The following is a 13,709-nucleotide window of genomic DNA, read 5'->3' as shown; positions in this document are numbered from 1 at the left end:
CAACCCGAACCCACAGAAATGCACACAACTACACGAAAGCTGAGAGGAGCAGGTGATTGTGCTGAACCAACCTGGCACTACAAGTCTTTAATTAGAAGTGTTAATGTAACATTTAACATTAAAATAGTGTAGAGTAAAATGTACACTACCGTTCAAAAGTTTGGGGTCAGTATGTTTGTTTTTTTGAAAGAAATTAATACTTTTATCCTGCAAGAATACAATAAATTGATCAAAAGTGACAGTAAAGACATTTATAATGTTAAAAAAACTGTATTTCAAACAAATGCTGTTCTTTTGAACTTTATATTCATCAAAAGAATCCTGAAAATAAAATATAAAAAACAACAATATAAAGCAGCACAATTTTTTTCGACATTGATTAAAAAGAAATGTTTCTTATATGCAGCAAATCAGCATATTGGAATGATTTCTGAAGGCTCACGTGACACTGAAGACTGGAGTAATGATGATGAAGGTTCAGTGTTATTACTGAATTTTTGGTTAAATAAATGCAGCCTTGGTGAGCATATGAGACTTCATTCAAAAACATGTAAAAAGTTTTACAAAATTTTGAATGGTAGTGTATATAAAAAACAGCAATTTGATTACAATATAATTCATTTCCCAGTCAATGGGGCTTTATTTCTTATTTACCTGAAACAATATCACACACATTTAATTCCTGTCAGTTTTTTCCTCAGTAGCTCAGATTTGAACAGTGATTAGACATAAGAAATGAGATGAACAGAATCCTAAACATTATACAAGAACAAAATCAGAGGGATTAACATTCACATTCTTTAAATGTCACAGACAACCATGTTTACACCATTTTCATATGCATTTCTCTAAACACATAATCTGAAACGTAGTTTATGCATTGTAGAACTGTACCTGGTGTTTGATACATCATGTACATGCATTTGTTCTGTGTGTAATTTAGTGTCAAGTTAAATCATTGTTCTGAACACAGCCTGCACTAATAAATTTTCGTCAAGTCCTCACTCTATGATGATGAGTTTCCTGGCGCTCCTCTCAAATCATGTGGCTGTTTACACGACAGAGGTCCAGCTAGTCAGTACAGCAGTCCACTAACAGCCTGTTTAAAGTGAGAGAGAATTATAGACTATTTCCCGTCCTTTGAAGTGTCCACTGACTTATTCCGCTCCAGCTGTGTTTTGAAGGACAAGTATTGTTGTGATTTTACTTTGCTGTCATGAACTCATCTTATCGTCCCTTTTGACTGGGTTCTGACCACATTCATCTAGTCTGAAACAACTGACTGAGTGAAAATAGACTGAGCACATTTTACGCAATCTTTAATCTTTTCAATCTCTGCTTAATGTTATACTGATTTGATTATGTAATATCTGTTGTGGTGCTGTGTATTTATCATTTATTGTGTTGTTTATAAATATCAGGATGCTATGCATTGTAGTTATGTTGCATTTCATTATCTTTAAGGTTCTGTAAAGCGCTTTGCATGGCTTGGTCTGTTATCTGCATGTTTTTCATTCAAGCTCCTTCTACTCCGGTTACGGCGCGGCCGGGCACTGGCGACCCACGATGACACAGTCAGACCGAAGCGGATCAGAACCAGCCCAAGACAGGACATGTCTTTGGCCACTGCGATTTCAGAGAAGAGGGCATGATCTCGGGGGAGATTGATGGAGCTGTCGCTGGTTTCTAAGTCTCGGACAACAGCTAGAATCTCCTGACGGTCTGTCTGATGCACCATCCCACGGACATTCAACACAGCAGAGATATGTCTTCTCCTGTGAGAGGAGAGAACGAGGGTGAGAGCGCATAATGGTTCATATTTCATGTTTCATAATCAGAAAAGCATATATCACTCTCCCTGCTTTTGGACAGAACAAGAAATGCATTATTCGTGGTTGAAAACAAAGTATATGAACCTAGATAATAATAATAAAAAAAAAAATAGTAGTGTCAGTTAAATTAGATAGCTCACAAGATATGGAAGAAAAACATACCAATAATAATCATCATTATGTTACAGCTATAATTGGCTGATATTATTATCTATAAAATAAATATAGTAAAATATACTACTAGTAAAACAAAAATCAGTAAAAATGTTACAAGTGAGTTTGGGCATCACAACCAGTGTTATTTCTAACTATTACAGTATTTATTAATATTTTAATAACATTTATTTTAATTTTTTTTAGTAATGTTTAGTAATGTGCTTTTGTCATTTTTTTTCTATAGTTTTAATTCATTTTTATTTTAGTTTTAGTAATTTTAGTACTTTAGTAGAACAGCCTTATTTCAGTTTGTTAATACGTTTTTAATTAAACAGTTTCCATTTCATTTTATTTATACAAATACAAAAAAATGTCGGCTGATAAATATGGAACAGATATCATATTTAAAAAAAAAAAAAAAAAAAAAAAAAAGATCAGTTTGGCTTGTCAGTAGTTTTCAACAAATTACCATTTTTTAAAGAATCATTCATACCAATCAGTTTCCATTATTTAGATAAAGAGGCAAAAAGAAACTTTAAGATTTAACAATATACATAAGTGATAATATTACTAAAAGCAAATTCATAGGAAAGGTCATTTAAGCAATGAAGTTCAAATGTGTTTCTTTGTAATTATCCCTTGACAGCACTTATGGCTCAAAAAGCCAACTCAGAGTGCTCTTTACTAAGAAGATGGCATGTCCTGCCTATAGATAACAATGTGACAAACTTTGTTATCTGTGACAAACTTTAACATAGACAGGGTGTAAAAAAAACAGGAAACTACACTGCTAAGCACAAAGAGAAGTTAAGTAGCGACCACTTTTTTGGCTTTTGATCTTTAGTTGGTGTGTGTGTGTATTTGATTGGAGTGTGGCACCAGTCAGTCTCCTGTGACCTGGCAGGAACAGGAAGTACTCCACAGCCACTTCCTGTCTGCTGAGGAGGGTCGTGCGTCAGCAAGCAGGAGCACTGCCAGCCAGAGAGCGCGCACACACACACAATTTCTCTTCATCCAAACAAAAACACTGGACTAAAGTGGGGTCACATCTCACTCATTCCCCTGTTTACTGTCTGCTGTTCCCTCCCGTCCACATAAAGGAAAGTTGGCACTGAGATGGAGCACCACGGTAACTATTTTCAGTCAGACATTCTTAGAATGACCTCAGGAAATGGAGAGGTGTTGTGAAAAATAGTTTTCAAGGAAGTAAGAGAGGAACATGTCAGATTTTTCATGAATGAAAGCACTTTAAGACGACAGAGTTCAGGTTCTACCCTTCCGCAGGTCTAAAAGTGTTCAGCAAAATTGTATTAATGCAACTGTATACTGACAAAGTTACAAATTAAAGTGCTCTAATAAAACACTTTCCTTCCGGTTTTATGCTATATAAAATCTACATCCGGTTCTACATTCGGCTTCAGTTTTATAGCAGTTTTTAAAACAACACTTGGTTCTGGTCCTCAAATTTCATTGGTCAAGAAGCTTTCTAAAGGGATATTCACACAGTACACGGTTTTACTAGATGGATGAGTTTGACCAATGCGTTTGCATTTTTTGCAGCATACTGCACATGACAGTGTTCGAAAAATGCAGTGCTCAAGTTAAAAGTAGTTCAAATTAAATAGGAAATCTGTATTTTCTCTCACTCCACATTCATTTTGAATGGATTTATGTCACTAATGAGGACATGGAAAACCCTGTCTGGAGTTGGAGCTGATTAAAAGGTGAGTATGTTAGAACCAAAATCATAAACTTGCCATTTCTTGGTATCCCTGCTGGTGCTTAAACTCCTGCAGTTTCATCACAGGCCTTTGAAAATGGTTTTGATGCTTTCACCCTGGCTGTCTTACCTTATATCTGGAAATTCCTTCACCAAAAGTCCGACTTCCATCATAATAGAGGGAGTGTCCTCCAATGCTATGATGTCAGCCAGGTGAACAATCACACTGTCCAACCAGGAGGAAGTTGACTCCTGAGAAAAGAAAAACGAAATAGTTCTGCCTGATTCGTAATGGCTTGTCAAAAAAAAAAAAAAAAAAATTACGAATTATTTTATTCAATTCACAGCCATGGTTTTATGCTTAATGTTTATTTACCAAACAGAACTCTAATGTTGGGATGAAAAAAGATATAGTAATAGAAAGTAAATATTTCCCACACAACATTTTACACATAATATTTTTATTTTTTACACTATAAATGTGTCTTTATACATTATATTCTGAGAAGAAGGTCCCTTGCATCATATTTGGGGGTCAGAGTGAAAACTTTAAGATAATGTAAGGCATAATATGAAAGCTAGTGGCACTGACCAGATCTTTAAAAAGAGCCTTCAGCTGTTTGGCCTCTTCCTGCAGACGGAAAGCCACTCTCTTCCTCATTTTGAGCGACGTACAGATGACCCGCCCCCTCATGATGGCACGAACATATTCAACCAGGACCCGCCTGTGCACCTCATTCACCAATGCCTGTCAGCCAATCAGATAATCAATCAATCAATCAACCGACCAACCAATCAGTCCGTGCGCATGCGCGTATGCAGGCATGTGTGTACATCATACCTGATATGGAGGGCAGTCCATTCTGCGGAACCTTTTAAAGTGCTGTTTAATGGTCATCTCAATACTCTCATAGGCCTCATTGTTATCCAGCCACTTCCTCTTCACCAACTTATCGAAGAATGGCTGGAATCATGCCAGAAAATCATCAATGAATGCACTGGGAAACATACCTAGACTAGATGTGAACCTGTGAATGTGTCTCACCCTGATGTGTTCAAACAGTATGTCTGAAAGAACGCGCACTGACTGGTTAACAATTCGCTCCAAAGAGGATTGAGCTCGTTGGGAGGCGTCTTCACTGCCAAGGGGGTCACACAGACAACAGCGCTCCACAAAATTCCTACACAGTTCAACAGAGGATTTAAAGCTTCACAGTTACAGTAGGTCTCTCTCTCTCTCTCTCTCTCTCTTTTTTTTTTTATCTCTGTTCTATTTCATTGCATTATACTTTCTATAGTATTTGTATTATTCATTAATATCTTTCACAAACTGAAATCTTTCACAAAAGTGTTTTTATGAGTTTTTACGTGCATTTGGTTTGCTGATCATTTGAGTTATGACTGTCCTGACTATCAACAGAATCATGTTCTATTGTTTTATTTTACATTTTTGTTATAAAATACACATTATTATAAAATATCTTAGTATAGCATACTCTGTATACGAACAATGAATGCCAATAAATTAACTAAGATGCCAGATGTTTTGCCTGTATTTTAAATTATGCATTGCATTGTGTTTGACAGTTGAATAAAATGTCCTGGCAGAAAATTACCAGTACCTTTTCTGTTTTTCAATGGATGTTTTTCTTACAGTGTATTTTGGTAAAATCAAACTGATATGTGAAGTGATATTAGCCCAGTGATTTCTAGCCTACCAAAAGACCTGTATTTCTCTCAAGAACCTAATTTTTTCAAAATATAAAATGTAGAAAATATACAGTTCTAAAGAATTGTACAATTTCTTTTTCTTACAGTCCTCAAAAACAAACAAAAAAAACTGGTTGGGGGAGGTTGGAATAAATAGATATGGTGAATAAGATGAAAAACCTGAATGGTGGAACACAGTTGACAAGAGAGATGGTCCTGGAGACATAACCATCCCCACGATCCCCAAACTCTGACTGCGTGTCATGGAACATCTCAACCTTTCTCTGGAAACTAAATACCACACAGACACACAAACACACACAAATTTCCATTATTTTAGATTTCCCCTATTTAAAACAGAAATGAAATTGAGTGGTTTAGTCCAAATTTTCTGAAGAGACACAATTGTTTTATATGATGAACAGATTTAATTTAGGCTTTTATTCACATATAAACATTGATCAGCTCACACATCAGTTGTGGTAAACGGAAGCTCAAGCATGTTTGCTTGATGCGAGCGAGAACCAATGAGATTCATTATCATGTGTCACGCAGCACTTTTGAGCTTAACCAATGAGGTTAAGCTTGTCAAGCAAGTTCGGTTGAGCTTCTGTTTATGTTCGCTGATCAATGTTTATATGTGAATAAAAGCCTAAATTTAATCTGTTCATCATATAAAGTGATCAAGTCTCTAAAGAAAATTTGGACTAAACCGCTCAATTCATATGGATTAATTTTACTCTTTATGAACTTCTTGAAGCATCAAAGTGGTAGTTGCACGGACTGTCAATGGAGGGACAGAAATCTCTCAGATTTCATTAAAAATGTCTTCATTTCAGTTTTAAAGATGAACAAATGTCTTACAGTTTTGGAATGACATGAGGTTGAGTAAATGATGAAAGAATTTTCATTTTTAGGTGAACTAACCCTTTAAACTGAGACACAATTTAAAAACATTTATGCATTTGGCAGACTCTTTTATGCATTTTCTATCACTTCTGGCATTTCCTGGTAGTCAAACCCATGACTTTGGCATTATAAGCAACATGCTGTACTGTTTGAGCTACAAGAATGCTTAAAAAAACAAAAAAAATAACAATTGCTCAACCCTAGTAAGTTAGTTGTTTATTAGTTATTATCTCTTCTGAAATAGCTGTGAATGGTTTGACTATAAGGCATTCCAACATAAATAGATTTTAGGAGCTTTATGATGTAAATATTATTTTAAACATTTACTTATATAATAAGATTAATCATCTGAGTAGCCTATTTAAACATCTTTTTTTAAACATGATCATAATTTTTGCCATGACATTTTTCATCATCAGCATCTTTATGATTATACTCTCATGAGCCATGTCACCATCTTACCTGTGCAGGAAATCGGCAAGTCCATTCAAGGTGCAGCGAGCAACACGAGCTCCTAGTGGCTGACTGACAGCTGTCGATCTGTCCAAATCTACTTTCAGCCTCTGAAACAGACAAAGACATATAAAAAGATATTCACACCAATATTGCCAAATGAAGGAATGCATACAGTCAGACCATATTCAGAAGATTGCAGTAGGTTAATAGCTGTACACATGTAGGATTGTGGGTATATATACCTGTATAACAGAACGGGCGAGGCCAGACTGATACTCTTCAATGTGCAGCGTCTGAGCCCATCGCTTTTCTTCATCATCCAAAACTTGCGAGAGCTCCGTAGTCATCTTGTCCTGCACAAACACACACAAAGTGGATATTATTTTAACTCTTTGTTTCCAGAGATTAATAATTAATGCATACTTTATATTATTGATAATCAAGTGTTACCCAAACAGTTTCGACGCAGTCCTGTTCCAGCCGGTCTATGACATCTTCAGGCAGGAGAGGATCTAGCGCTTCACACACTATAGTGCCCATTGCTCCAACTGTAGCCAAGACATCCCTATGGGACACTCACAGTCAGAACTAGTGCATGTTTGTGTGTCCATAAGTGTCTAGGTGTGTGTGTCTAAGTTATAGTGTATTTGTGTTGTGCAGTGTTGGGGAACCATCAACTAGACAACCGTCAAGCTACTGTTTTAAATTTTTTTAAGTAGTTCGTCCCTACAAACAACAAAACAAAAAGCTAAGCAAGCTAAAGCATGAGGACATATATATATATATATATATATACTTTGATTTTGCTTTATAAATAAAAAATTACGTACACTGTAAAAAATTATATGATCAATAAGTTATGACAACATATGTTTTTACATCGCTTTAACTCATCAAAATAAGTTAAGCAATTTTCAACTTTTTTAAGTTATACAAGATTCAACTCATTTTTTAAAGTCAGTTTAATGTAATTTAAGTTAAAATTACTTAAACATCCAAGTTGATTGTACTTAATTTAAGGCAGCAACTTTTTTGTACGGTGTAATGATATAACATTTAATTGAATCAGAGCTGTATGTTTGCTGGCACTAAAATGATTGTGCAATCTCAATTAGGGTGACAGTATCAAACTAGAAAAAGTAAGCTTATACTAAACACAACAACAACTTTCTATTTTAACTGACTCAAAAATATAGTACAGGGATTCATTTACATGAATGGTTAGAACAAACAGATTCTCTAGAATAAATATGACTTTCCAATGCTATACAAGGTCATTAACTGATTCACTAGTATAACAATCATATGTGGGTGTTAAGGGGCTTATTGCCCCACATAAAATTGAATGACACTGTGAGAAGCTCTTTAATACTTTAATCTGTTTTTATTTCTTTTTTAAATCTCTTCGATGCCCACTGCATTTTCAGAACTCTACTTTTTTCAAGAAGTGCCTCCATTACTGAAATACAGGATCATTTCTTTACTTAATTCCAGCAATATTTACTCAACACAAACAATCTTTTCATATATTTTGCTCTTCATACAATTAACTTTTGAGATGATGATACACGTGGCAACTTTTTGAGCAACGTTGCTGAGCGATATTGCTTGGGCACTTTCCCATTGAGAATGGGCAACCAATTTCGATCTAAAGTATCCAGATAGAAATTTGTTGCCCATTCTCACTGGGAAAGTGCCCAGGAACATTGCTCAGAAAGTTGCCCCATGTATCGCATCTTTATGCTACATATGAGTGACAGTATGGAGCCCATAAAGAGACATGGTGAAGAAAAAAAAATATGAGATCAGAGGAAAAATTATTTGGCAATTCTTTTGTGTTCTCTTGCAAATGTTTTGCATTCCCCCAAGAAACTTTGCTTTAGCTCGCAAAATGTTAGCGTTCCCCCAAGAAACTTTGTGTTCACTCGCAAAGAACACAAATGTTTTGCGAGGGAACGCAAAGGTTTTGTGAGCGAATGCAAAGTTTCTCAGGGGAACGCAAACATTTTATGAGCGAACGCAAAGTCTCTTAGGGGAACACAAAACATTTGTGAGAGAACGTAAAAGCATTGACTTATTTTTCCACCGATCCTATATTTTTTTCCACCAGGGGTTTAGGGGCTCCGTAAGATAGAGGCATGACCCTTTAGTTGGGCCTATTTGATTATTCTCTCAACTCAGACATTATTAAAAATGGCAGTTTACTGTATGGTTATGCTATACAGTTACTAATTAGGAAAAGTAATTCTAAAGGATAAATTACTTAAAGTCACGATGAAACGGATCCAGCAACTTTCATGGCATATTGTGACGTACATCAGAGTGTAATGGATTATCAAAAAATTAAAAAAAAAAATGTAGGGCTGGGTTCAATCCATTAGCTGTTGACTGGATTTTGAGATGTGGGTGTTGCACTCATGCTTGCAGGGGTGGGGTTTAAGCAGACTAAATGATTGGAGAAGTCCTGCATACATCATCAGAAAGAACTCTGTAGTTTTCATCAGAAGGTCCAGTTATTACATTCTGATTAAAAAATATGAAGTCAAATTTTTTTGAAAGTGGAGAAATGGAGAAATGCATAAATCGTTCACAATATGATCTATAACAAGCATTTAGAAAAAAAAAAAAGGTGAGTTTTTATACCAACTTTAAGAGCTCAACTACTGTCATGCTACTGAAAAATCAAGTTGGTAGTGTGGCTATTTTTAGTCCACCAGACTAATGCATGTGTACAGTAATCCTCCCAGGTATTTAGTACCGGTGTTGTTCATTTTAATAAACAATGCATCTGTTATTAATAGACCTGAGCTCATTCTTCCACTGGGTCATTAAAACATTGTGGAATGTGATTGCAGGAAAGGTGTGTGAAAAAATAGAAAACACACCTCAGTGTATGTATGCATGTGCATATACCTGTTGTAAATGTTGTAGATCCAGTCAAGCAGAGAGTATGTATCTGTGATCTGAATAGGGCCACAAGTGACAGTCTTCAGTCGTTTGGCAACAGCCCTGTGATAACTCTGCATGTAGACCTGAAACACAGCAAACTCCTCCGGATAAACCGCCACCACATTCCGACGTGCCGCATCCATATCCTCCACCACCCTGCCTCTCAAACGCTCCAAGTACATGCCCATCTGCCCTGCAGCGATGCCCCCTGGTTGTGGAAGACACCAGTCAGCTGCCTCTCCCACAGCCTCCACCCACCTTTGACGCAGTCTCCTTGGACGCTTGGAGGGCCGGGAATGGTCTTCAGATTGGTCACTGGCTTGGGCGTTGGACTGGGCCTCTTGTCGTAGGGCCCAAACCTTGTCAGCCTGCTCTTCCTGTTGAATGACCAGCACCACCAGGCCAAGCTGAGGCCCGCTGCAGGGCTGGCGTAGCGACTCCCTCACCACATCCCACATTTCTCTCTGAAGAGCCTCATAAAGCAGCTCTACATCTTTCACTTTGCGCAGCCCAGCATCCCACATGCTTGGGCCAGAATCCTCATTGCCCGAACCACCCAAAAAGGGGAGCCATGAAGGCGAGGTGAGTGTGTGAGAAGTAATATTGCTGGGCGTGGTTGGAGTGGTGTGGTTTGTGTCCAGAGGGAGGGGTCAAGTTCACACTCCCTCTCAAGCTCTTGGATGTGCGTGTCAGCAAGCAGAAGGTCTCTCTGATTAACTAATTGTAGGATTTCCAACACTGAGTGAGAGAGAAAGATTGAGTAGTGTTAATTTTCATTTACAGCCATGTGTTTATTCACTTGGTGTGTTGTTGCCTTTGGAACAGGCTGTACATTGACACAGTTCAGATTTTTTCTCCTTGTGGTGAGCTTATCAGGTAGGATCTTCTGCACAAAGAAAGTATGTCATTTCCTGTCTCTGTGAAAGTGTTTGTTAATTGGCCAATGACTCACAGGGACTTTTGGACCTTGTTACTTCTCATTAAAAAGAAGGTGTTATAGGTCAATCATGGAGACCTCTGACTGACTGTGAACATAATAGTTACACTTTGTACATCCCGTAAAGTGTACAAACAAGTACAGATAAAAACACGGTTGTACCTGATAATGGCTCCCTGCGTTTAACCGGCGGTTCTTCTTCTACTAACTCTTGCTCATCTTCCTGCGAGCTGCGGTTTGTTAGCGAGTCTCCTCTGAGTTTGCTAAGACTGACCATGCGTAGGAATGAAGGACGTCTGCGACTGTCTTCATCGTTTTCAGTGGTCAGATCACCTGTAGGTAGACTATCTCTGCGCTCACTTTCCTTACGACGGCCTGCAAACCTGAGGGTTAAAAATGTGTTAAGAAACACTCCCTTTAAATACCTTTACAACAACAGCTGTAGAAAATATCTAGTCTCAGAAATAATGATCTATATAACAGTGATTCTCATCTGCTGGGTTGCAGGTCTGATCTGAAAAAAGGCAAAAAAATGGCGTGCAAATGATATTTTTGCAATAACTGCATAAATACAATAAAAAATTACAGTAAATGTCCATTTTTTGTTGTTGATGTCAAGGGCTGCGCAACCAATCACACTCAGTATTTTGTATTAGTATAGGCCTACTGCTGATTGGACTTCTCAAATCATGTAGTCCACTTAAACCCTCCAACTTTCTTAAAATCAGATCTGCTATGATTTTAATCATATTTGAATTTAATTTTGTTTGAGATCCACTGCTATATAATATGCACATCCTAATACACATCACATTCGTATTCTCACCTCAGTAATGTCATGATCTCCTCAGAGGCTCGTCGATAGTTCTTTTTTTTCTTTCCTGAGGAGGGTGTTGCCGGGAGAGTGGCACTCCGTAGTGAAGGAGTGGCACCCCACACATTTCTTCCAGTCATACGCAGCCCCTTGCCTAATTTGCCAAGGGTCTTCAGTGGTGATGAGCCACAGATTCGTTCCAAAGTTCCTCTTTTTTCTTTTGATCCCTCAGTGACCTTTGACCCTCCATGCTGCTCTGCGTTTGCCTCATTCTCTAGTGCTTCGCTCACCTGAGATGACATTTGGTAGTCCTGTCCATTCTTCCAGACCCCATCCTCTTCATTATTCCACCCCATGCCTGCCCACGCCCCTTCAAACGGATTCAGATCGGATGGTAGCAGAATGAGTTCCCCGTTGCTATGGTTGCTCTTCAGGATGAGTTCTCCGTTAGATAGGTTACTCTTTTGGAGATCACTATTGCTGTGGTTACTCTTGAACCTCCTGGGCAGCCTCTTGAGGATGGGCATTCTGGCACTGGTTAACTAGAAGACAAAATGGACATCGTATGGGTCAGAATTAAATATCTGCTTAAAATTTCTGATTTCACTGAAATACATTTGCATTATATATTCTAAAGATCTCACATTACAGGTTTTTTCAAACAGTTTGTCACACATCTGCAGAAGTAACTCCAATTTTAATTGATATTTTAAATGAAATGTATTTACATTTTAATGTATTACATTTTTAATTATTTGTTAAATGCATCCAAGTTATAATTCATTCCAATTTGCAAGATTTTCTTGTATATTGTGTCATCATGTCACTAAGCATGTCCATAGTCCACCATGTGTCCTGCTTAAATGTAACCATAGCTGAAACCTGTTTAAACCGCCTTCATCAGGTCTGTCTTAAATGACTTTGCCTTGTTGCATTTTCATTGTTCAGTATTCCGGTGAGCGGAGTGCATTAACAGCATATGTATGTGTGCATGTGTGTGTTCTTTGAAGACGTTAGCAGTTTTTAAGTTCATGTAATGGAAGCTCCCATCCAGATGTGTCACAATATTTTCCTGAGTTTCTCAGAACTTACACACTACTCAAACACTACACACACTCACTTTCTGCAAAGTTTCTCATGGGATTAAAAAAGTACCAACAAATTCTACACAATCTGCAAACATGTTAAAAATGGTAAATAGTAGTAAACCCTATCAACATGTTAACATTATGTATTTAAGAATTCCTCATACAATTTGAACACAGCCTCTTAATATTAAGAGAGAGCAGGAGGGAAAGTGAGAGAGAGTGAGGGAGGAAGGGAGAGGGAGGAAGGTGCTGTTGTGTAGCACACAGTGACCCCTGTGATTGTGTTTCAGCATCCCTGCTTTGCATTATTTCTGAGCAGAGTTCCTCTGGTGTGGTGGTTAAAGATCTGGGCTGGGAACCAAAAGGTTCTAGGTTCAAACTCTTTAGTTCCATCAATCATGAGCCATTACCGTTGTACCCTTGAACAAGGCATGTGCGTCAGAAAAATGACTACTTGCACCCCTCACCTAAATTTAACTGACCAATTTGGTTATTTACTGTCTAGGTTCCAGGTGGACCTTCTGTCGGTATTTTTGTTCTTAAATAATTCCCGGTAACAGAAGAGAAAACATCGCTTGTGAATGTTGTTTAGAACGGAAAGAGATGTGTATTTCTCCAATAATATGTATATGTTTAGAGACAGACAAACATTAAACAAACATTAACAGACAAAAAAAGCACTGTAGGACTGCAACAAAATCTAATTGTCTGGACCAGATCTTGATTACCTATATAAAAGAAATGAATTTTGCCGAGTTTTAAGATAAAAATGTGCTTGATTTCATCATTATACATCAGATTAAAAAGTTAAAAAAACAAACAAACCAACCAAACAAACAATTTAAAGTGTGATTATCAGTTTTTAGTTCTTGATGAACTTCAATAGCATCAACACCAGTAACTTCAGGAATGGGTTGGACTGTTGTTGCACTGAAAATACACTCTGTGGCACACATATATTATCAATGTTGACAACAGTTGTGTTTATAAAAAAAAAAAAAAAAGGATTCTTTGACAAATAGAAAGTGCAAAAGAACAGCATTTATCTGAGCTTTTGTAACATTATACACTGGAGTTCAAAAGTTTGGGGTCAGCAAGATTTATTTTTTGAAAGAAATAAATACTTTTATTAAGCAAG

At 37.3% G+C, this 13,709-nt stretch overlaps 1 protein-coding gene across 1 annotated transcript in view; it reads right to left on the bottom strand.

Moving 5' to 3' along the window:
- Positions 1 to 613: 613 nt before the first annotated feature.
- exoc3l2a (exocyst complex component 3-like 2a) overlaps positions 614 to 13,709 on the bottom strand; it is a 13,659-nt gene continuing 563 nt past the window's right edge. The window contains exons 2-14 of the mRNA XM_051894995.1: positions 11,496 to 12,025; positions 10,832 to 11,052; positions 10,377 to 10,470; positions 9,697 to 10,299; positions 7,234 to 7,348; positions 7,026 to 7,136; positions 6,790 to 6,890; positions 5,599 to 5,709; positions 4,754 to 4,889; positions 4,550 to 4,672; positions 4,301 to 4,456; positions 3,839 to 3,960; positions 614 to 1,775 (exon numbers count right to left, since the gene is read on the bottom strand). Of these exons, the coding sequence (XP_051750955.1) occupies positions 1,460 to 1,775; positions 3,839 to 3,960; positions 4,301 to 4,456; positions 4,550 to 4,672; positions 4,754 to 4,889; positions 5,599 to 5,709; positions 6,790 to 6,890; positions 7,026 to 7,136; positions 7,234 to 7,348; positions 9,697 to 10,299; positions 10,377 to 10,470; positions 10,832 to 11,052; positions 11,496 to 12,010 (2,724 nt within the window). The 5' untranslated portion in view covers positions 12,011 to 12,025 and the 3' untranslated portion in view covers positions 614 to 1,459. The remainder of the gene's footprint in view (positions 1,776 to 3,838; positions 3,961 to 4,300; positions 4,457 to 4,549; positions 4,673 to 4,753; positions 4,890 to 5,598; positions 5,710 to 6,789; positions 6,891 to 7,025; positions 7,137 to 7,233; positions 7,349 to 9,696; positions 10,300 to 10,376; positions 10,471 to 10,831; positions 11,053 to 11,495; positions 12,026 to 13,709) is intronic.

This window comes from Ctenopharyngodon idella, chromosome 5 (assembly GCF_019924925.1).
Source record: "Ctenopharyngodon idella isolate HZGC_01 chromosome 5, HZGC01, whole genome shotgun sequence".
Lineage (NCBI taxonomy): Eukaryota > Metazoa > Chordata > Actinopteri > Cypriniformes > Xenocyprididae > Ctenopharyngodon > Ctenopharyngodon idella.
The sequence above is the reverse complement of the archived record's forward strand: the minus strand, read 5'-3'. Positions and strand labels throughout refer to the sequence as shown.